The 24,791-nt window shown below is 38.9% G+C and overlaps 1 protein-coding gene across 1 annotated transcript in view; it reads left to right on the top strand.

The window, feature by feature from the left end:
* Positions 1-24,791, top strand: part of pigg (phosphatidylinositol glycan anchor biosynthesis class G) — a 222,565-nt gene that overhangs the window by 159,663 nt on the left and 38,111 nt on the right. The window contains exon 10 of the mRNA XM_052154365.1: positions 8,456-8,647. Coding sequence (XP_052010325.1) covers positions 8,456-8,647 — 192 coding nt within the window. The remainder of the gene's footprint in view (positions 1-8,455; positions 8,648-24,791) is intronic.

The following is a 24,791-nucleotide window of genomic DNA, read 5'->3' as shown; positions in this document are numbered from 1 at the left end:
TATTTTTTTTCATGAATAATTTTTTTGTCCCAAATTTGTAAGCATGTAATTGTGGCTCTGTTCACTCTATATCACTTTGAAAAGTCTTATTTCATTCCAATAGAAGGCAGGAAAGGCAGGAAACACTGGAAAAATAAAATTCTCTATCACATTCCATCACAATATAAAGATCTAAAATGTAGGCGGCGCTATAACACATTCCGCCCTCACAGATGTGCTTGTTCATAGACATTTAGTCGAATTTTCAGTTTATGCACCACCCTCATTGTTTCATTGAATATTTCGGCCTCTGAGTGGACTAGAAGCTCAATCTACACTCACCTAAAGGATTATTAGGAACACCATACTAATACTGTGTTTGACCCCCTTTCGCCTTCAGAACTGCCTTAATTCTACTTGGCATTGATTCAACAAGGTGCTGAAAGCATTCTTTAGAAATGTTGGCCCATATTGATAGGATAGCATCTTGCAGTTGATGGAGATTTGTGGGATGCACATCCAGGGCACGAAGCTCCCGTTCCACCACATCCCAAAGATGCTCTATTGGGTTGAGATCTGGTGACTGTGGGGGCCATTTTAGTACAGTGAACTCATTGTCATGTTCAAGAAACCAATTTGAAATGATTCGAGCTTTGTGACATGGTGCATTATCCTGCTGGAAGTAGCCATCAGAGGATGGGTACGTGGTGGCCATAAAGGGAAGGACATGGTCAGAAACAATGGTCAGGTAGGCAGTGGCATTTAAACGATGCCCAATTGGCACTAAGGGGCCTAAAGTGTGCCAAGAAAACATCCCCCACACATTACACCACCACCACCAGCCTGCACAGTGGTAACAAGGCATGATGGATCCATGTTCTCATTCTGTTTACGCCAAATTCTGACTCTACCATCTGAATGTCTCAACAGAAATCGAGACTCATCAGACCAGGCAACATTTTTCCAGTCTTCAACTGTCCAATTTTGGTGATCTCTTGCAAATTGTAGCCTCTTTTTCCTATTTGTAGTGGAGATGAGTGGTACCCAGTGGTGTCTTCTGCTGTTGTAGCCCATCCGCCTCAAGGTTGTGCGTGTTGTGGCTTCACAAATGCTTTGCTGCATACCTCGGTTGTAACGAGTGGTTATTTCAGGCAAAGTTGCTCTTCTATCAGCTTGAATCAGTCGGCCCATTCTCCTCTGACCTCTAGCATCAACAAGGCATTTTCGCACACAGGACTGCCGCATACTGGATGTTTTTCCCTTTTCACACCATTCTTTGTAAACCCTAGAAATGGTTGTGCGTGAAAATCCCAGTAACTGAGCAGATTGTGAAATACTCAGACCGGCCCGTCTGGCACCAACAACCATGCCACGCTCAAAATGGCTTAAATCACCTTTCTTTCCCATTCTGACATTCAGTTTGGAGATCAGGAGATTGTCTTGACCAGGACCACACCCCTAAATGCATTGAAGCAACTGCCATGTGATTGGTTGATTAGATAATTGCATTAATGAGCAATTGAACAGGTGTTCCTAATAATCCTTTAGGTGAGTGTAGATGTCATTAGAAAGCTGAGCTCCTCATCTTACTCACGTATACATATATACATATACACACACTCTACCATTCAAAAGTTTAGGGTCACTTACTCATTCTTTATTTTAAGTTTTTTTTTTTATTTCCACATTTTATAATAATAGTAAAGTCATCACAACAGTGGAAAAAAAGAAATGGAAATATGGGAATTATGTTGTGACTAAACAAAACCAAAATAAATAAAAACTGTGTTATATTTTAGCATCTTCAATGTGGCCACACTTTGTCTAGATTTTGCAGACATGAACTCTTGACATTTTCTCAAGCAACTTCTTGAGGTTTCACCCAGAGATGCTTTTTAAACAGTACTGAAGGAGTTCCCATCTACATGCTGGCCACTTAGTGGCTGCTTTTCTGAATTATTTGGTCCAAGTCCAATTTTTTTTTAATAAAAATGTAATTTTGTAATAATTAAATAAATTAATATGTTGGCACAATTATATTTTTGTCTACAAAACTAATTTCAAACATTTAAGAATATGCCTTCAGATCAAAAGATTTTTTAAGATTGTGAGAAACATTTCAGTCAAATAACCCCAAACTTTTGAATGGTTGTGTATATACACATATGTTAGGGGTGTAATGGTTCGAATTTCTCATGGTTCGGTTTGTATCAAAGTTTAAGTGTCACAGTTTTGGTACGGTTTGTTATTTACTTTGTTCAGAAAAAAAATATTATTTTATTATTTTAATATAATATTATTATATTGCCAAATCCAAAGAATAATCTATTTGGTAATCAGTTCAACAGATTTGCGCTTAAATAACAATCATTGTTTTACAACAGTAACCAAAGATGAACCATGGCATTTGTAGTCATATCATAGTAATCACAATATAAACTTTGTTACTGTCATGGTTACCATGTAAAGTAAAATCATGGTGACTATATAGAAACTACAGTATTACTGTTATAAACCCATGGTTAATTGTATCAAAACAATGATTTCTGCTCAGAAATCCATGGTGACAGCAGTCATGGTTACTACTATATTACTATAGTAAAACAATGGTTCATTTTCTTCAGAGTCCATAACTAAAAAATAAAATGTTCTCTAATTACTAAATATATATTTTAACTTAATACCTGCACTAATACGCTACATGCATCAAATAAATTGCTCTTCAAACTCATCTCAACATATATTCAATATTCGTAAGCTATACATCACTATGGAAGGAATAACCTTGCTATTGAAAAGCATACGAGAAGGGATGTTGTGATAATGCTGCTCGAGTGTTTTAACGTGGAAATCCCACATGAACACCCCAAGCACTTTAGTTATTGTTTCATATCTGTCCGAATTAGCACTTAATGCCTGCTTAAAAATGGAAGGGAGAGTGTGCAGTTTCGGCTCACCTGTTGCTCTTTCTCTGGCTGATGTTGCGTAAACAATTAATCATGTATCAATGTATTAATATAACTGCATCTTAATGCTATTAATCAAAGCACATTATTAATGCTTTCGATAGATTACAGCTGCATGAGAAAACTAGAAGAACTTGCATCCGTGTTTTAAATGAACCCTTGTTATTGACATAAATGACCAGAATACATCTCTCATGTTGAGCGATGTCTGCAAACAGTGCCTCTTGATCATTAGTCTTGTAATTGACTGCAAAAAGAAAGAAATATTTCTGTGTGCTTTTTTGTCTCTGGCACAGTGCGCATGACACACATTTCTTCAATCACAGTCCTCCCGGTGTCTGCACATGTTCCTGGAGTTGACTCTACTAATGAGTTACACAATGCAGTCACAGTGTGCTTGCATCGAACATATCCGTATGGGCTGATGGTCAAAACTTTCAAAGGCTAGAATGCACGACCATGTATGAGACACAACAGCACGCTGAAATATAAAGTGTAAATTAGCTTTAAGAAGGCAGCTGTGTGGGCGGCAAGGTTTTGGAACAGAGCTACATACTTTTCTGAAACAATATGAGATATTCAAACATGCCCTCACACTTACTTTGAAACCTGACCCTGAAATGGACATTTATGCACACACAGGTGGAGTGTGTGTCTGCGTGCGTGTGTGAAGATTGCATTAATATTCCTCTGGCTGTCTCTGGGAGCAGATAGATTGGGAAGGCAGAGACACTCAGGGTCACCAGCATCAGAATGAACATTTCTCTCTCTGTCTGCATTACCAGCCTTTTCCCCTTAAATTTCTCTACTTCAGTGCTCTGTAAGGGCCCCTCTACCTCATTCTTTTCTTCCATCTCCCTCTCTCTCTCTGTCTCTCTCTCTTACTCTCTTTAGCTCTTTTCCTAAACCTAGTGAGATACCTGCCTAGACAGCACTTGAAGCCATCGTAGATGCGAATGTTCTTCCAAATGTACATTTAATAATTTAGAAGTTTTTATCCAATGCGACTTACAAGGAACATCACAAGAAATGTGTCAAACTAGAGCCAACAATATCTGCAGTATCACACAGCCAGGTTTCAAGAGTATGCTAGAGTAGCACAGAAGTATTTTTTTAATTGAAAGTGCCTTGGTTTATGGTTGTGTACACTTAATGTGCAACCTTGTTTCGGCCAAGCACTAAGAGGCCATTCAAACAAGATGCATTGTTGCATTTCGCTGCTATATTTGAACTGTTGTTCAATGTAATCATATGACAGACATGCATTTTTGTCTGTTGCATCTTGTTTTGCATGTTGAGTTTTGAGTTGAGTTTCTCATGCGCTTCACTTTAGTAGCGCTATTTATTTTGTGCGTATTTGCATTTCAGTTTGAATACTGCCTTGAGAGGTACTAATAGGTGTTCAACGGATCCTTCTTTGCACTTCCATTTGTAGTTGCCTTATTGCATTACTCATAATTTGCATAGATTTGAACTATGTTTAACTGTATCGCATAGCTTACAGTCGCTCACAGCAAATCGGCTACTCTCGTTACAAATTAGTGACTTCTGGTGCAGCAAATCAAGTTACAGATTTATTTTTTAACTAAATTCAGAATATCACAAAACCAATTCATGAATAAAGCAAGGTTTCATCCCAAAATTACCACTCATCTCTTCTCCCACTTCCGGTTGAGTGAACGCTTGCGTGTCTGTCTGCCTCTGCTCTCCGGTTTCTTTTTGATGCTTTTATTTAATGGCCTTTTAAAGGAGTGACCTCAGGAAATCAAGATTTGTGATTCTCTGTTATGAATAATGAACTGTTGACTTTTCTATTTGTTTTATTTGACATTTTTTGGAAACTACACTACACCTTTACCAACCAACTACACTTTCTACCGACCATTCTTTCTACGCTTTAAACTCCACGTCATCATTTCGTCTTCCTGGATTACATCAGAGTAAACAAATTACTGTACTCACCGAATGCCTTCACTGGGACTATTGTGTGCAGTCTCAAATGAGCTGCCTGATTCCCTGCCCATCGTCCATGTCAAGTGGGACTGGAGCGCACTGAATTGGAATTCGGGTCATGCTGGTGGATTATTGAGGATGCTCTGTCTTCTGTTGCCCATCCTGGCCTGCTGGAGTTTTGCTGCTGGCCTTTACCAGTTTCAGTGGTGAGCTCCCTCCCTGCCAGGCTCATGCTGTTATTTTTCTTCCGATATGGTTTTATATTACTCATTCCTGGAATTTCGTCATCTAAATTCTTCAGCCAGACTGTCAGCTGAAGTTTACAACTATTGCACTGCCGCCACCGGTATGTCCATTGAGGGTTTCGCCAACATCCCAGCAGATTCCCGGCTGACTTCTCTGAAATCTCTATCTTTTAATCCAGCAAAAAATGCAGATGTCGCCCACTATTCATTGGGTCATGCATTAGATCTGGTGTTATCTTATGGTATCTTTGTATCTTATTCAGAGATGCTTTTTTTGGACACTACTCAAAAGACCTGTCAAATTGTTTAACCTTTTTACTCTCAAAATTTAGCATATTAAAGGTGATATTGTACCTTCACAATTTGATCAACCACTAATACTTTCCCCGTCCAGCTCCCTGACTCACTTTGAACCAGTTTCTTCAGAAAAGCTTAGCAGATGTATTCTCCAAGATGAAGTGTTCCAGTTACAAGCTGGATATTTTATCTTGCCGCCTTTTTAAAGACGTTTTTACAACTATTAGTTCCAGTGTGACAGCGATAGTTAACAGCTCCTTAGCTAATGGAGTTGTTCCTAGCAGTTTTAAGCATGCAATTCTACATCCTTTTTTATAAAAGCCTTCTTTGGATCCGGCAATATACACAACAGTTACAAACTAATCTCCAAACTGCCTTTTATTTCCATGATCTTGTAGAGAGTTGTCTATTTGCAGCTTTACTCCTATCTAAATACATTTGACAATTTAGACACATTTCAGTCCGGCTTCAGACCCTTGCACAGCACTGAATCTGCATTGCTCAAAGTTACTAATGATATTTTTCTCTCCATGGTTTTAGGCTTACATGTTGTCTTAGTCTTATTAGATCTTAGTGCCATATTTGACAGTCAACCATAACATTCTTCTCAGTTGTCTCGAGTGTAGGGTTGGCATCCAGGTTATGGCCCTCCAGGGTTTACCTCCCATCTAAAAGATAGGACGTGTTCTGTAAATGTAGGGAATTTCTCTTCTACATAGTCTCATTTATCACATGGCGTCCCTCAAGGGTCAATTTTAGGACCCTTATTATTTTCCCTGTATATGCTTTCTCTGAGCTCTATTTTTCAGAGGTACAGCATGTCCTATTACTGTTATGCTGACGATTCCAAATTTGACTTACCAGTGAGCTTAGACAAGAATTGTTCACTAGATAACATCCTAAATTGCTTTGAAGATTTTAATCATTGTCTGGCAATTTCTTTTTACAACTAAACGAAAGCAAAACTGAAGTTCTGATTTTAGGTTCCACCATGTCCTCCTTACCTGGCCTGGCCACCCAGTTATGTCCTCGGTCATCAAATGTACAAGATCATGTAAGAAGTCTTTGAGCGATTTTAGATTCAACGTTACGTTTTTAATAAGCCAATTAGTGCTGTTGTCAAGGGTAGCTTTTTCCACCTGAGATCTATCTCTAAAGTCAAACATTTTCTTTCCAGCAAATACCTGGAAATTGTGATCCACTCACTTATTTCATCAAGATTAGACTATTTTAGCTCATTGTACATTGGCCTCACTCAAACTGTGCTATCCCCTACAGCTGGTTTAAAATGCAGCAGCTAGACGTTTGACAGGGTGAAGAAAGAGGGATCACATTACCCCTGTATTAGCATCTCTACACTGACTTCCCATAAAATTCAGGGTTGATTTTAAAATTCTGCTTTATGTTTACGAGGCACTATCTGGTCTTGCGCTCAAATACATCAGTGATCTTCTCATCCCTTACTCCCCCACCAGAGCAACTACTTCTAAGGGTTCCTCGTTGTCAATATAGATCTAAGGGTGATCGTGCCTTCTCTGTGGTAGGTCCTAAACTCTGGAATAGTCTCCCTTACCATGTGAGGTCAGCTTTTTCAATAGCTATTTTTATATCCTCTTTGAAAACGTTTTATATTCTTCAGCATTTGAATAGGACTTTTTAATAGGGTAAATTAGTTAAATACTTGATGCAGTTTTTAATTGTATCTATTTATTTATTGTTATTTTTTTTTATTTTTTTTATGTACACTGGTGGCCAAAGGTTTGGAATAATGTTCAGATTTTGCTGTTATGGAATGAAATTGGTACTTTTTTTCACCAAAGTGGCATTCAGCTGATCACAATGTATAGTCAGGACATTAATAAAGTGAAAAATTACTATTATAATTTGAAAGAAAGGTTCAGAACTTCTTAAACTACTTCAAAGAGTTCTCATTAAAAATTCCTCAATCAAAACAAGCAAGTACAACTCCCCATTATTTATACCATGATCAATGGAATCATGAAAATGCTTCACAATGCCACCCCATCTGCTAATGTAGATTTTGTAAGGCAGTACTAAAAATAAACAAAAAATGTATCTCTTAAATTATGAAAGGGGTGTGAACACTGATGAAACAAAAGGGGAATGCAAACTTGTGTATATTTTCAACTATATATACTGTTTATTAAACCTCTGATAAATGGGTTATCAGCTGTCTTCCATTTCTTTTGCTTTCTATGTTGTTTCTGAACAACAATCTAAATCAAGCAATTATATGATTTGAAGACTAAAAACAGCCATTTGGCTCCTTAATGTTTCAGTTAAGGAGCCAGAGTCATTTCTTTTTAGTCTGGAGCCCTGTGTGTTATGTGGAATGAGAAGTGGATGCTGTGGCCGCGTGTTGAGCTACGTTCATTCACACAGTAGCACTCACCTTTCCTCGACTCCACTACACTCACCTGCTGACACACGCACACACTCACCTTTGATTTACTCCAGTACACACACCTCATCACGTCCACCCTGCTGACACACACACACACACACACACACACACCTTTTGCCCTGGCCTGTCCGGCCCACACCTGATTATCGTAGATAATCAACACTCAAGCAGCATTCTGAACACACACGCACACTGTGGCTCAGTTTCAGAGTCTCTTGAACCCACTCAAACTGAGTTCTTCCCATCCTGCTTTGTCTCTCTCTCATATATGAATCCCACAAAAGCCTGTCAAAGGCTCAGGTTGTATTTAACCCCCAAAATCAAAAGACATTACAAATTATAGTTTGCATTTGAAAAAAAGCCTTATTTTTATTTCTTTATTTTTAAGTACATTTTAAAATTTCTGAATTCACAACAGAGTAGCCACCCGGCGACCTGCTGAATGTCCTGTCACCTTTTTTAACTGTGTGTGTTTTCAGTTTAAATCATATACGATCTCTTTGCTGTTTTAAATTCAGTGTGTGTGTGCTTATGTAAGGATAGCATATCTTTGTTGTTGTTTATTCAGTGTGTGTGTGTCTGTGTTTCAGTGGAGATCACAAGGTGTTCCTCTCAGCACTGGCGGCCATCTCTCTCATTCTGATCTTCCTGTTGGTTCAGCGTCACTGCTCGCTCGTGTCTAAGATCGCCCTGGCGCTCGGCCTGCTCGGAGTGTACAGCTACCGTGCCGCTGTCGGAAACGTCCTGTTCCCATGGCAACACAGCAGCCGTGCCGTCTCCAAGTAAGTTTGATGATATTTAAATATCTTATTGACATTCCTTGAATGTCAGATGGCGAATAAATTATCTTCGCTCATTATCGCTGATTTTAATTGTCTGAACTTTCTTCGCTAACTTTCCGTCTGTGAGCTGTTCATCAAAGTCACGATGCTAAACAAAGGGATTGAATGATTCTTGAGAGTTTCTAACAGGAGAGCTGGATTCAAGAGGCATTGGTGATGAGCAGGGGCGCATTAATGCTCGGGCTTACACGGGCTGAAGCCCAAGGGCCCACAACTTCCAGGGGGGTCCCATTAACGGCGTCTGCTACACTATTCTAAACACGGAGATGGTGCGCAACATGGAAAGCCATACGTGTGGGCATGTTTATAGAATAACAGTCTGCACATTATTTATTTTGAGATTGTGTGGGTTTGTTCTGTGATGGGCATGTGAAATTAAATGTATTTGTTCAGGTTTCAAATACTTCTGAAGAAGTCTTAAAGGGATAGTTCACCCAAAAAAGTATGAACTATGTTTCACCCAAAGTGATTGTATTGCTGTCGCATGATTCTTGGAATGCACGATTTTCAAATAAAATGAAAAAACGAATTAGGTAATATGCTACTGAACACTCCTTTAGCCTATTTAACAAAGTTACATTTATCAATGTTTTTAAAAAATGAAAACCATTGAATATTTCTTTGAAGAGTTTCAAGGAATAAAGTCAACATTGTTTCATTTTTTTTTTAAAGTAGGACACTGAAATAAGTTTTATAATTTTTTTTATATTACAGTAAATACTACATTGTACTATACAGTAGTAATACATTTGTTACAATATTTTATATTTTTATTATAAGGCTTTTACATACTGTGTTTTTGACTGTAGTTTCACACCTCCAGATAAGTCCCATTGTAATTATTAAAGCGTAAAATGCTACCATTTAATGCTAAAATAATAGGGGTTTCAATCGATTCATTATTTTTAATCAAATTAATTACTTGAGATGCTGATTAATTAATAGAATGAATTGCAATTAATCACATACAGGTGAATCTCGAAAAATTAGAACATCGTGCAAAAGTTCATTAATTTCAGTAATTCAACTTAAAATGTGAAACTAATATATTATATAGACTCATTACAAGCAAAGTAAGATATTTCAAGCCTTTATTTGATATAATTTTGATGATTATGGCTTACAGCTTATGAAAACCCCAAATTCAGAATCTCAGAAAATTAGAATATTACATGAAATCAATCAAAAAAAGGATTTTAAATACAGAAATGTCGGGCCTCTGAAAAGTATAATCATGCATATGTACTCAGTACTTGGTTTGGGCCCCTTTTGCATTAATTACTGCCTCAATGCGCGTGGCATGGATGCTATCAGCCTGTGGCACTGCTGAGGTGTTATGGAAGACCAAGATGCTTCAATAGCAGCCTTCAGCTCTTCTGCATTGTTTGGTCTCATGTCTCTCATCTTTCTCTTGGCAATGCCCCATAGATTCTCTATGGGGTTCAGGTCAGGCGAGTTTGCTGGCCAATCAAGCACAGTAATACCATGGTCATTGAACCAGGTTTTGGTACTTTTGGCAGTGTGGGCAGGTGCCAATCCTGCTGGAAAATGAAGTCAGCATCTCCATAAAGCTTGTCTGCTGAAGGAAGCATGAAGTGCTCTAAAATATCCCGGTAGACGGCTGCGTTGACTCTGGACTTAATAAAGCACAGTGGACCAACACCAGCCGATGACATGGCTCCCCAAACCAACACAGACTGTGGAAACTTCACACTGGACTTCAAGCATCTTGGATTGTGTGCCTCTCCATTCTTCCTCCAGACTCTGGGACCTTGGTTTCCAAATGAGATGCAAAATTTGCTCTCATCAGAAAAGAGGACTTTGGACCACTGAGCAACAGACCAGTTCTTTTTTTCTTTAGCCCAGGTAAGACGTTTGACATTTGAAGCCCATGTCCAGGACCCGTCTGTGTGTGGTGGCTCTTGATGCAGTAACTCCAGCCTCAGTTCACTCCTTGTGAAGCTCCCCACACATTTGAATGGCCTTTTCCTGACAATCCTCTCCAGGCTACGGTCATCCCTGCTGCTTGTGCACCTTTTTCTTCCACACTTTTCCCTTCCACTTAACTTTCTATTAATGTGCTTTGATACAGCACTTTGAGAACATCCAACTTCTTTTGCAATTACCTTCTGAGGCTTTCCCTCCTTGTGGAGGGTGTCAATGATGGTTTTCTGCACAACTGTCAGGTCAGCAGTCTTCCCCATGATTGTGAATTCAACTGAACCAGACTGAGAGACCATTTAAAGGCTCAGGAACCCTTTGCAGGTGTTTAGCTGATTAGATTGTGACACTTTGAGCCTACAATACTGAACCTTTTCACAATATTCTAATTTTCTGAGATTCTGAATTTGGGGTTTTCATAAGCTGTAAGCCATAATCATCAAAATTATATCAAATAAAGGCTTGAAATATCTTACTTTGCTTGTAATGAGTCTATATAATATATTAGTTTCACCTTTTAAGTTGAATTACTGAAATTAATGAACTTTTGCACGATATTCTAATTTTTCGAGTTTCACCTGTATATAAATATTTGCTGAGAAATGCCCTCAAATAACAATAATTCAATATAATCATTAAATAATTGTAAATATATACAACTAAAAATAAATATAACAGTTCAGACAATTAAAATGCATTTCAGTATTGTGGCAAATGAGTAAAGCATTGAAAAGACAATACAAAAAGTGGCTTTTAAGTCAATATATTATTTATTTCTTGATTATTTTAACATATTGAACATAAGCATTGGTTTACAATCCACAATTTGCAATTGAATTTGTCAATCTGTCTGAAATAGATTTATAAAAAGGGCTTTTCTTAGGACGCGTCAATGTATACATGTGTTCTACAAAATATACAATTAATCTACAAAAGGAATCAAATCAACACTTAATCGCCCATTCACTCTGTTGTTTGATATGCTGCTTCACTCATGTGCCATCTGCAGCGAAAGCCATTCACACATCTGCTCTAAGTGAGATATGCCTATCATCTTTCTTTGTCTGTATTCTGCCCAGTAACAGTCTTTCATACACCCATCATTGCAGTAGTATCAGTGCCATCATAAATTATAATAACAGAGTTTAATTGGCGCATGTTATGACCGCGTGTAGCATGTTAGAGCATAACCAGCATGAATGCAAAATGTAAACATTACAAATTACATGTTAGCTAGTGCATACATTTTTCTTTAAATCATTATCATGTAGTTAAAACAGCTTCTTTTAATGATCTCGTTTGAATTATATTCATGGAATGAGATGACGTCATTAATAACACATTTTAATGTCTTATTAGTTGGTGTTTTACATGTTTTACAGGAGCAATATTTAAATGCTCCTTCAAATGCCTCCCCTAGCAGCATGGCTGGTTTCTAAATGTTATTTAGTACTTGATATTCTCATTTTTAACTTACTCCTAAGTATTATACTTTTAAATCATCCTGCACCCTTTGTGCTATAAACATGAATGGTACATTACATCATGCAGCTTGTTGAAGAGAGGTGTGCTGTTACTTATTGATCAGACTTACAATTTTTACCTTACATTGACTTGCATTGAAGGAGGTAGTCATATCTGGGCAACCACTTAGAACACCACAAAACATCGTTCTTAATTTACTTTAATAAACACTTGATTAAATGGCTGTTTGTGAGAAAGCAGTTGTTGTGTAACATGATGGAGAGATGTCTAAGCCTCTGACGGCATGCCCACAAACTGTTTAACACCAGTCTGATGCATATGGCAGATGAACATTTAGTTTTGTCAAAACTACAAGCTCCACTCTGATTGGCTGGTTGCTTCAAAACTACAGAAAGTTTTAATTGGTTCTTAGGCTGTTTTCATGCTGTTTCACTGAGCACTTTTGTGGAAAAACCTTAAATATTTCACAAGCTTCAGAGGTTTATGGCATCAAATCATACTGCTTAAACTACTTGGCCAGTGTCCGACAAGCACAAATCTGTGGGGTGCTAATATGCTTTTGCAATCTATCAAATTGCCGTTGCACATCGTGGGTGTATCGCGGATGATTGAAGATGGAAGAAAAACTGTGCAAATAGCTACACATGCAAATATATTGTACATGCCTCCAAAAAGTGCCTTTTGCGTGTGCCAAATGCACTAAATGCATGCTCACTTACAGTACAGCTCTCACTAAATAATACTATTTTATTTTTATTTAATATAATATGGCATTTATTCAAAAACGTATTTAGAGGTTTGTACTATATCATCATAACATTTTAATACCTGCTGTTTAGCAAGTGTTTAAGAGTAGTTGATGAGAAGACCCTTGCATGACACTCTTCACAAAGAAGAAAATACAATATTTTGTACACATTAAGTTGTTGCACCACTGATTAATTTTAAACTGGAAATATCGTGAGTATGAGTCATGAAGGCTGCGCTGGAGAGAACCAGCTCTCGCTGTTCATTTCATGAAAGCCAGACACACTTGTTTGACATACTGGAGCACATCGGCCAGCCCATTTCCAGTGAGCACGGATTTAAAGATTCTGGTTATGATTCACCTTAACGATTCTGGTTCCTTAACTATTCCAGTAATGATTCCAATCATTCTTTTGTATGTTTGAGGAAGAATTATAAGGAAATGAGGAATGCGTAATTGATTGGATTTACTGCCATCTACAGTCTGTTGCCAGAACATATATATTATATAAAAAATAAACTTAATAATGTTCGTGTAAAAGGTTTGCTAGCAGACTTTTTAGAGACATAAATTCAATCCAGTAATTGATCAAATTCCACTAATTTCAACAAAACTCATATATCTTCATTTCTCAATGTCATATGAACAACCAGTCAGTAACTGCAGTATAACATTAAATAAACAGTGACAGTTCCAGAGACAGTTTAGACTGTGTTATGTTGCATAATGTTGTACTTTGGGCTTGTGATTCAAAATTTAATTTTGAGTTGGACATTCAAAACTTGTGCATCAATATCAGTATAAGCTTAATACTATAGCGGACAACACCAGATTCGGTGCATGTTTCGCATTGTAGATTCAAAAGTACTGGCTCATTAGAGCCATTAATTTGGTAATCGGACTATTACCAAATAGCCATGGTTTACAGCAAAACTCAGGTAGCTTCATCAGGCCAAAGAGGATGCTTACAAAAGTGGGGATAAAATCCTGTACAGTCAGGCCAGAAACACACTGACAAAGGAGATTAGAGTGGCTAAAAGAAGCTACTCTGAGCTGAAAACAAGTTGTCAGCTAACGACCAGCATCAGTGTGGAGAGGGCTAAAAGACATTAACTACAACACCATCCCCCAACACTATAGGGAATCAACAACTGGCTGACAAACTGAATGTGTTTTACTGTAGATTTGAAAAGCCCAGTCTCACACACCACACCCGCTCTGACCTTCACTTCACACAATCATCAATACCTCCTGCAACCACCCTCCTCCTCTTCCTACTACTCAACCTGCACTTAAGATATGTGAAAATGATGTGTGCCAGGTATTCCAGAAACAAAAGACAACATATTTATACAGGGACTAGTCTGTGTTTCACCCACTTGTCTAAAAGCCTGTGCCAACCAGCTGGCCCCTTCACACAGACCTTACACATCACTGGAGCACTGTAAATTTCCCAACTGCTTCAAATGTTCCAACATCATTCTTGTTCCAAAGAAACCCAAGATTCGCTCTGTGATCATGAAGTAATTTGAGAGACTGGTGTTGGCCCACCTGAAGGACATCACTGGACCCTTTCTAGATCAATTTCAATCCTTCAGTTTGCTTATCTGGCAAACAGGTCTGTGAATGATGCTGTCAACATGGGATTGCATCATATCCTGCAACATCTGGACCTACCAGGGACATATGCAAGGACCCTTTTTGTGGAATTCAGTTTAGCATTCAACACCATCATCCAAGTTATTCTCTGGACTAGAGGTCGACCGATATTGTTTTTTTTTTTTTTTCAGGCCGATGCCGATCTTTTGAAATCCGGTTTGGCTGATGGCCGATTATTGCTGCGGATTTAGTTTGGCCGATATGTGCTTGCTTTTAACCTCTTATTTTAACCTTTTATTTGAAAGATAAAATGTAACACAAATAATTACTTAAGATAGACAAAATTTCTCAACAAATACATTTATTGAACACTTGACCAATCTGCACTTGTACACTTAAATTAAAAATGTATAATGTAAAAACATATTGTATAAATAATGTATAACAAATATATTAAATAAACAAAGCAGGTGTTACGAACTGCTCCGAGACACGAAGGTTGAGATCCAAATGCAGCTTTAATTAAGGGGCAATCCAGACACGTAATCCAATATTCAGAGCATCCAAGAGAAGCACAGGCATAACTAGGTCCGGTACTTTAACGGTATTCTTAACAGTTTTTTTGTTTTATATATATATAGAGAGAGAGAGAGAGAGAGAGAGAGAGAGAGAGAGAGAGAGCGAGATAAAATATCTATCTATCTATCTATCTATATATTTATATTACACAAAGATAAACGTTATATAGGCACAGTGATTTAATTTCAGGAAGGTCTACTAACATTACTGTTCAGGTGTGGTCTAAAAAGAAATCTAATAAAGTAATCAATTGTAAAATAACACTGCATAGTTTATCATAGATAGATTAATGCAGAAGTTATTCATTCAAGAGTTGTAAGTGATTTTCTCTTTGCCTTTTGTTGTTTGATTCGCAGTAATGTCTCAATCGTCGGCATGTTTATTAGACTGATTCCCCTTTAAGACCGAGTCTAATAGACTCCTGATGCAGCATATTTTCTCCCAACTATTTCCATAACTACGTTCATTTAAGACATAAACTGTGTTTAAGTGAATCTCCAAGCCGGTCGTTTTGACATATTTTTGTGTATAGTTGATCGTTTAGACGCGCACATGAAACCCAAAGTAGCCTATACTTAGCTTGTCTCGTTGCGGTGTGTTTCGGAGCACGCACCGCCTTGGGAACGGTATCTCTTGCGCTCTTTTTATTATTAAACGCGTCCCGCAATTTAGCAACAGTAGCTAGACTGCATTTTACAACAATCACCGATTGTGCTGATTCTGACGTTAAGTTTGAGTTTTAGGGAGAAATGTCAGTGCACCGCTGTGAAGGGAAGGAAGTTGTGCTAGACAGAATGCGGCTTATGTATAAATATTATTTTTATAATCTTTGGAAGGCGAAATCTAAAATAAAATCAGACTAATATCACAGATCTAAACCAGGCTATGTTTGAATGTTTAGTTCTGTCCTCCGTCGTCACTCATTAAGCAGGGCTCGTGTTGTGCTCGCTGTGGCACCGCTTGAGTGAGATCTCTCTCTCTCTCTGACTGCGAATAGCTAAATTGCATCACAGACAAATGGTTTCATATTATTATACATAGAAATGGCTGGCAGGTTAAAATAACTTTCTCTTTATAGCAATAATAAATGTATTTTCTTAATTTCTCCAGTACCGACAGCAGAACCGATAACGTCCGAGCTTACCAAAGCCAGTCCTTCAATAGCATATAGCGCGTTGGTATATTTTTTATTACTTATTTCTCTGCATTGAGTGACAACCCTCTCAAATATAAGACACACAAACAGATAAATAAAAGTCTCAGATTCACTGTCTGTAATTGCTATATTCTTGCTTGCTTATTGTGACATGATAGCAACCCTTCTTCTGTGATAATGCAACTTCAACTACGCTATCAATATCCAAAGTAGCCGAATGTCATGTCGCCTATCGCGTTTGTCGCGTTTTTTCTTGAAGTTGGCAGTAACATATCAAAAGTTTTTAATTAAATATAAAGAAGTTCTACAAATTTAATCCTTACAGTTTTCTCTAAGGAACTTAGCTCCTTCCTTAGGTATTGGATCAGGTCTGCTCACTCTGCTGGAAAATGACTCTAGGGGAAGTGTGCGTAGAACACGTTCCACAACAACACTAGGCTGCCCTCTGATGCGCCTGCCTAATAATCGGCTTGATATACTTGGATATTGGCCGATGCCGATTATGTAAAAAAATGTAAAAAAAAATCGCCGACCGATTAATCGGTCGACCTCTGCTCTGGGCTAAATTAACCCAACTCTCTGTTCCCTCCTCTGTCTGTCAGTGGATCACCAGCTTTCTGACAGATAGGCTGCAGTTAATGAGACTGGGGAAACTGACTTCTATCAGGAAGACTCGCAGACATGAGTGAAATTTAAGATGCCATTTATTTGATGAATATAAAACAGAAATTGAATGTCTCTCTTTGGCATAAGCCCAGTCTGGCAGTCCGAAGAAGTTGTACTTGGAACAGTCATATCCTGCCAGAGATAGGAGGCAGGGGCGAGGAGCCTAGCCCTGTGCAGGATGGGACTCAACTGGTGGTGGAGTTTGCCGTGTTAGCACACTAATAACAGCAATGCGATAGATTGTGAGCAGACTTGTAAAGCAATGGCTTACATGTGATTGGCTAGGAGTTACCTAGCTAATGGTGTGATGATGTATAGCTGCTAGTCTTCCCACTAGAACTATGCTGCGCTTACATTTCCAGCAATGGAATGTGTGCACTCCCCACTACTCTTCTCCCTGTACAAAAATGACTGCACCACCAAGGACCCCTCTGTCAAGCTCCTGAAGTTTGCAGATGACATCGGCCTCATCCAAGATGACAACAGGTCTGCATACAGAAGCAAGGTTGAACAGCTGGCTATCTGGTCCAGTCGAAACAACCTGGAGCTGAACACGCTCGAAATAGTGGAGATTATAGTGGACATTAGGAGGAACACACCAACATTAACCCCGCTCACCATTCTAAACAGCACTGTGGCAGCAGTGGAGTCATTCAGGTTCCTGGGCTCTACCATCTCAAAGGACCTGAAGTGGGAGACCCACATTGACTCAGGCCTAGCATTGGTTGTAGTTCCTTTGCCAGTTGAGGAAGTTCAACCTGCCAACGGCGCTGATAATCCAGCTCTACTTAGCAGTCACTGAGTTTGTCCTCTGTACTTAAAAAACTGTCTGACTTGGTTCAGCTATGAAATTGGTCATGAGAAGACTACAAAGGACAGTTTGGACTGCTGAGAGGATTATTGGTTACCCCTGCCCTCCCTTCAAGAACTGTACACTTCCAGAGTAATGTAAAGGGATGGAAAAATCCCTCTGGACCCCACTTACCCAGCCTTCTAAATTGTTGAACTGTTGCCTTCTGGCAGACGCTTCAGAGCTCTGAGCACAAGAACCATCAGGCACATGAATAGATTTTTCCCTCAGGCCATTCACCTTATGAACAGTTAAAACAGCCCCATTGAGCAATAATTAATGTGCAATACACAGTTTAGTCTATTTATATTTATCTAACATATCCTACCTCTTCTGCCACTACACTCCCTTGCTCTATCTAAATATAACAGATGTGTATTGGTACATATATATATATATATGTTGTATAAATGTTTTGTCTTATTGTGTATTTCTATATATACTTATAGTTTCTATTTGCATAAATTATATCTCTGTCTTGTTGTTGTATTGTTTTTGCACTGGAGGATTCCGTCACAAAGACATATTCCATATGTAGTAATTCCATTTGTGTAAGCATACTTGGCAATAAAGCTGATTCTGATACTGGAAGAGCTGTATGTTTCGCATACAGCTTCAGATTTCTTCAGATTTAAAAGTGCCTGCTCATGAGACTCATATGTTCGTGAATCAAAAGTCACATATCACATTAATTTGTCTCAAAGTCTCTGTTTTGCTACAGTGACATCATGATGCACAGCATAAAACAGATTAATACCTGCCTTTCATTCGTATTAATTTTCTTTTTCAGTTTCTGTTTCTGAAATTACTTTCAGGCTTTATAAATCACTTTGCGGGTGCAGTTTATTTCATTTGCATTGACACCGCCCTTTTTTATGAGCATTTGGAGGCACGCCTCTAAATTACATTATCATTTCAGGGAAACTTGCACAAATTGCCAAGATATGCTGTTTTGTGCGTCTGAATACCATGTTAGTTGATCAGCTCAGACATTTTTTGCATGTGCTATCAAGTTTCACATGTTTTTATGCATACAAATCTTTAGGATATCTTGCCCAGAATAGGTTGCAGTCTGGATAAGAACATACAGTGATAGTCAAAAGTCTAGCTACATGTAACCAGACAAGAGTGGTTTAGGTTAAAGGTCACATTGTTGTTTTCATATTTGGATAACAGCACTTCTGGTTCCTCCAAGTCCAGACAGACAACTGTGGGCACAACAAATCAACTACACTACTGTAGTAGTGAACAAAACCAATAGACAGGAGTATATTAATATTAATTAACATAAACAGACATCTTGTCTCATCAGCATATTTATATAGTTTATTTAAGTTTTTTTTTGGAGTCTGTTGTCTTGGAAAAATACCAACCTCAGTGTTGCACAATGTTTGCCTTTATTAGCGTGGACATTTTTTAATGTGATGCAATACCTGGCAAGCCAAACCTCCCCTCTCTCACAAACACCTCACAGACAAAATAATATATATTTTGTATTTTTGTTAATTTCAAACCCCTCCAGTCTCAAACTGAAACAGCACAGCGAGTGCAAGACAGAGCTGCAGGCCCTTAGGACCAAGTTAATCAAAGACAGAATTTATTGAATCTGTCTGATAATAGAATCTGTCTGACACATATTGGTATATACACCATGGTGGTGGTTGAGGAGAACCCCGTTCACCATGTAAAGTGCTGTGAGTGTACAATAATGTCCAGAAAGTGTTATAAATGTGTTTCTCTCGACATTCAGGGTTCTCCATGCATATGCTTGAGCACAAACGCACATGAGCACACTTTAAATGGCAGCATTCTATTTAGAAGATATAATCACTATGCCCTATTCAATGTCTTTCCCTGTCCTAAGTCTTTACCATCCATGTGAGAGCAATGGAGGGCTGAAATATGTGGACTTAACAATAACAGTCATTTGGAAATAAATGTTTAAGTCATTTTCTTTAAATTCAGTTTTATCTATTATGATTGTTCTCCCTATGAAGTGTCCTACCTAGGCTGATTTATCCCATTTGGAATGCAGCCAAAAACGGTATTTGTGTGTTAAACATGGTCACAGAAGCTGTGCTCTCCTACAAAAACTGCTTGTGTTAAAGTGGTGTAAATACTGTAGCTCAACAAGCTTCTAGAGCAACAGCCATTATAAGCGATTAAACGGCTGCATTCGTTTTTCACAGTGTGCATTGACATTTCAGAAATGCGTGTAAATGTGATCAAAGTTTTGACAGAATTTATATGGAATAAATTATATAAAAGACTCTGCGAAGTGAAATGATGTCCACACAGCAAACTAACAAGAAACTATTCTTCTAACTAGAGGTAAAGAGCAATGTTCCTTGGAACTACAGTTTCGGGAATTACCAAATCATTGAACTATGTTGGTAACGATGGAACTTACAACCATAGTTGGCTAACTACGTTTTTGGGAAACGCACACCTGATTGGCGGACTTAACACAATTTCATGGATTTGGAATGCACAGCTTAAAATGTGTTTGCAAGGTACCGCTGCTACAGTGAGCACTTTCGAGGATAAACTAGTCGATGAATTTGTTAAAGTTTACAAGATTAATGTGGGCGCTATGTGATTAAGATGCAAGTTTATGCTAAAATATGTGCTGAAGAACAACTGTTTAGTGAATTCATATCTCAGAGGTTTGTTTGAGTCACTTTGTAATGTGGATATTCTTTGGAAAAACTGGATATTCTGCTTTATTTTTGGGGTTCTGTTCATAGTATGAATGAAAATTATTAATTCTGGATGGCCATTAATTCTGACCTCAAAGTCAAAGTTTTCAAATAATTTGTTTGGTATTGTTGCAACAATTCACAGATGCTGCAGCATTATTAGAACGAGATATCCCTTTGTTGCATGATACCTTTCTGTACCCTCCTTGTAGAAAATGAGAATGCGGCCATTCAGTGGTTCGTTACTCGTGAGCGCATGCAGCTTTTCCACAGAAACCGGGTGACTCTGCCATTCACCCAATACTGAATTGGGCCTCATTTGTGGGAAACCCAAGGGTGTGACTGCTCCTGCAGCAACTACATGGCCCAGAACAAGTTTAAACATGCGAGGCTTGACTCAAGTCATGCTCTGCTGAATTGTCTACTCTGAGGATAGAGCTCTTCTTACTGGGAGTCGAAGAGCTTTTGGAGCAGTTGACCCTTTGCCTTATATGTGCAATATGCAACAGCAATAAATCCACCAATTGTCTAGCTTATTTAGGACTTGAATGGCACTCAACCTCAAGGGAGTGAGTGCTTCGAGGGAAAAGCAAAAAGGCAATACCCCGAACTGATATGCCACCCCCTTGAAGGCGGACTTGAGGAACTGCCTGCGATGAGACACTATTTGGACTTAGAAATCCTTCAGAGCCACAGTCACAAACTAGTCCCCGGGACAGACATGTGACAGAATATGCTTTTGAGTGACCATTTTGAAGATACATTTTCTCAGTGTCTGACTCAATCTCTTCATGCCCATGATTGGTCGCATGCTGTCTAAACCTGAAAATAGTGACTTTAAAAGCTGTGTATTGCCTGGTTGCAGAAGATTGACTGGTTTTCATTCACTAAAACTGGCAGGTCTTTCAACGGAGAATAAAGTAATGCCATACCATCGGGTTGCCATGCAAAAAAAAAAAAAAAAACTATTTGGTAGTGGTGGTGGTGTAGTGGTCTAATGCACATAACTGGTAAACTGGTAATCAGAAGTTTGGTGGTTCGATCCCCACAGCCACCACCAGTGTGTCCTTGAGCAAGGCACTTAACTCCAGGTTGCTCCGGGGGGATTATTCCTGTAATAAGTGCACTGTAAGTCGCTTTGGATAAAAGCGTCTGCCAAATGCATAAATGTGAAATGTGAATTTGGCACCATGGTAAACTACCCAAAGCATCTACATGGAATGAGAAGTGGGTTGAGGAACACAAATAAGTGGCAATCAGTTCCTTAACAAGGGGAATCCCCATGTACCCACAGTGTGATCAAATTCAGCAAACAGAGATGCTCCCGGAATTTAGACCCCAGTTTTAATAAACTCCTTTTGGAGTAAGAATGGCAGCGGCTGGTGAGCCAATTGGGCATGTTGACTCTGCAAAAACTGTTCATTCAGCCAAGTTAGTTTGGGAACCTGAGGATCAGGTCACTCAAGCCTCAGTTTAATTGAACGCATTAACATCAACAATATCCACTCACAGACATGCGCCTGTCAGAGCACTGCCCTCAAAAGACAGCATAACCATCAGACCCTCTTAACAGTTGAATGAGACAGAGCCATGCAACTTTGGGTCAGGGCACAAATCATCACGAATGAACTGTGCAGGATGTATGTCACAATCTTCTAGGGGCGAGAATGAGAAACATGTGGCCTGATCAGGTGTAAAATGATCCTCGTAGTCCCTATCCTCCCGCTTCTCGGAGACTATAGCGGGATGGTTGGGTTTGCAGCGCTAACTTCTTTTTTTAAGAAAGCGGCACTGTAGCAAGTCATGTTCATCTACATGCACTTGTAATGAGTGTAGTCTGATTTCATATGACTAATGGACATCCAATGTCGGAATAAAGCAAGTACAAGCAGGCAAACACATGCGGAATGCATTGGCCATTATTGCCGCAGCTCACGATGCCCCATGACACTCCAATTTTAACAATGCAAAACAAACAAGCAATTAGCTTAAAGAATATGTCTTTTCTCTGCACAGCGGGAGAACAAATCCACAGTCTGTCCCACTGTAGAATGTGCAACTGAGATGACAAACGAAGAGAAGTTGGGCTTAGAATAATGTAACCGCAACCCTAAAGGAAGAAAATCTAATTAAATGGTGCAGGGTTCTGCTTATAAGCGCTGCAAGGAGCGTGCTAGACGGGGCGGAGCTTGAGCGTCATCTGCATAAGAACTGGTGATATTATTTATAGGCTTCAGTAATTGGCACACCCGATGATGTTCCAATATTATCAGCTACTGACGTAGCGTTAAAATGACCTTAATCTTTTTATTAAGAAACATTTGCTGACACCAGTGATCTGAACCTTGTTCTATGATTCAATGGCACAACAGAGCTTCTCTGTATCAGATATTTTATATATAGCCATGCTATAAATATCGAGCCATGCGAGCAGGGCAGTGCTGAGTCTCCAGTGGCCTTGAACTTTGCGGTCTGTTAATCCCCAACAGTTTGGTGGAGTGGGTTTAGGATCAGCACTTGGCTCCTCTAAATGGCACCCTGGCATTTGTGTCGGCCGCAGGGAGGTGCCACCCTATAACAGAGGGGGCGGAGCCAAAGAGGAGTATCTTCTGATTGGTGCTCAAACCTCTCAGGTGTCAGATTGACTTTCTTTCTTTCTCCCTCTGCTTTTTGCCACTCTACTCTTTTTTTTCTTTCGCTCGTTTGTTCTTTCATTTGTGTTTTTGTTACGTCTTTTATTTGTTTTCTCCATTTCATTATTCTTTTTGCTTTCTTTATCTCTATTCATGATGTAGCATGTTTTCTAGGTGATCTATGATGACCTCTTAGAATGATGCCACAATATAAATGTTACACTAAGCAAGAAAGGTCACATAGTAGTCTCTTATTTCTTTCTTGCTTTCTTTTTCTTTGTTGAGTTGCACTCATTGCAGATAAATAAAACATGACATAGCATCTGCTTTCTTTCTCCAAGCGAAGACATGCTGATTTGTTCAACTTTTGTCTTCTTTCAGTTTTGTACGTGCAGTAGCTCACAATAACACTTTGAAAACAGGCACTTAAATGAATAGCCCTTCTAAAAAGACCAGCATTGCTGGTCACCAGCTTATGTTGTGTTTTGGGTGCTGGTCCCCCAGCAAGGGCTGCTGGTGTGCTGGTGACCCTGGTTGCTATATAACCAGCTACTATGTTTTGCAGGTGAAAAGCATAGCTATTCTGGTCCACCAGCACTAACCAGATTAAAACCAGCCTAGACTAGCATGGATACTACATGCTGGTTAAATTGGTCAATGAAGCAGGGAGTTCATCCATTTAGTTTTTCTTTTTTAAATAATGTATTCACCTTCATGTACTCATGTGACTTTCTTTCCTCAGTGGAACACAAAAGGAGGTGTTAGGCACAGTGTTATCCTCAGTCCCTGTTAACCTTCATTGAATGGAAAAAATTATTAAATGAAAGGGAATGGTGACTGGTGCTGCCATCCTCACTAAAAGAAAGTCATACAGGTTTGGAACAACATGAGGGTGAGTAAATCATGACAGAATTATCAGTTTGAATGAACTATCCTTTTAACGCATTACCTTCGTGCTTTTAAATATGTGGGTAGCATTTGTATTGTCATTATAGCATAATTGTTCCCCATTAAGCAAATCATTATGCATCAAGCAAATCCTAAATCTGTCTCAACTCTTGATCTGGTACATGTGTCTGATGTTTTTTTTTTATGTTAGTTTGACTCAATTTCCCTGCTGTGTCACCTTCCTGACATATGTGCATGTGCCTGCTAAACACTAAACTGTTGCCAGTTCTGGTTGGCATGGTAACATGTTGTGAATGAATACAAGTTTTTTCTGCGGATTTAGTTTTCTCTCTGCTGGGGCTTATTTACAGTGAAAAAGAGCAGAGACAAAGTTGCAATAAAAATTCCGAGATTTTCTTTCTTCTCCAGGTCTGAAATCACCCTCATGTTCGGCTTTAATTAAAAGTAGTTAAGCAACAGTCAAGTTACTCTTTAGAAAAAGTAGCTAGCTATATTACATTGCTAAGTTACTACCTTAAAGTAGTTTATTTAAAGCTGAAGATAATTATATGTGTGAGATGCGAGTTGCAATCCAGGGTGTGCTGAGTGACTCCATCCGGTACCCTAGAGAGGGTAGAGTCACATGGGGTAACCTCCTCGTGGTTGTGATTAGGGGTTCTCGCTCTCAATGGGGCGTGTGGTGAGTTGTGCGTGGATCGTGGAGAGTAGCATTTGCCTCCACATGCTGTGTCATGCTCATCGAGTCATGTGATAAGATGAAGGGATTGACGGTCTCAGAAGCGAAGGCAACTGAGACTTGTGCTCCACCACCCGGATTGA

This window comes from Xyrauchen texanus, chromosome 23 (assembly GCF_025860055.1).
Source record: "Xyrauchen texanus isolate HMW12.3.18 chromosome 23, RBS_HiC_50CHRs, whole genome shotgun sequence".
NCBI lineage: Eukaryota > Metazoa > Chordata > Actinopteri > Cypriniformes > Catostomidae > Xyrauchen > Xyrauchen texanus.
This window is presented reverse-complemented; position numbering and strand designations above follow the sequence as displayed.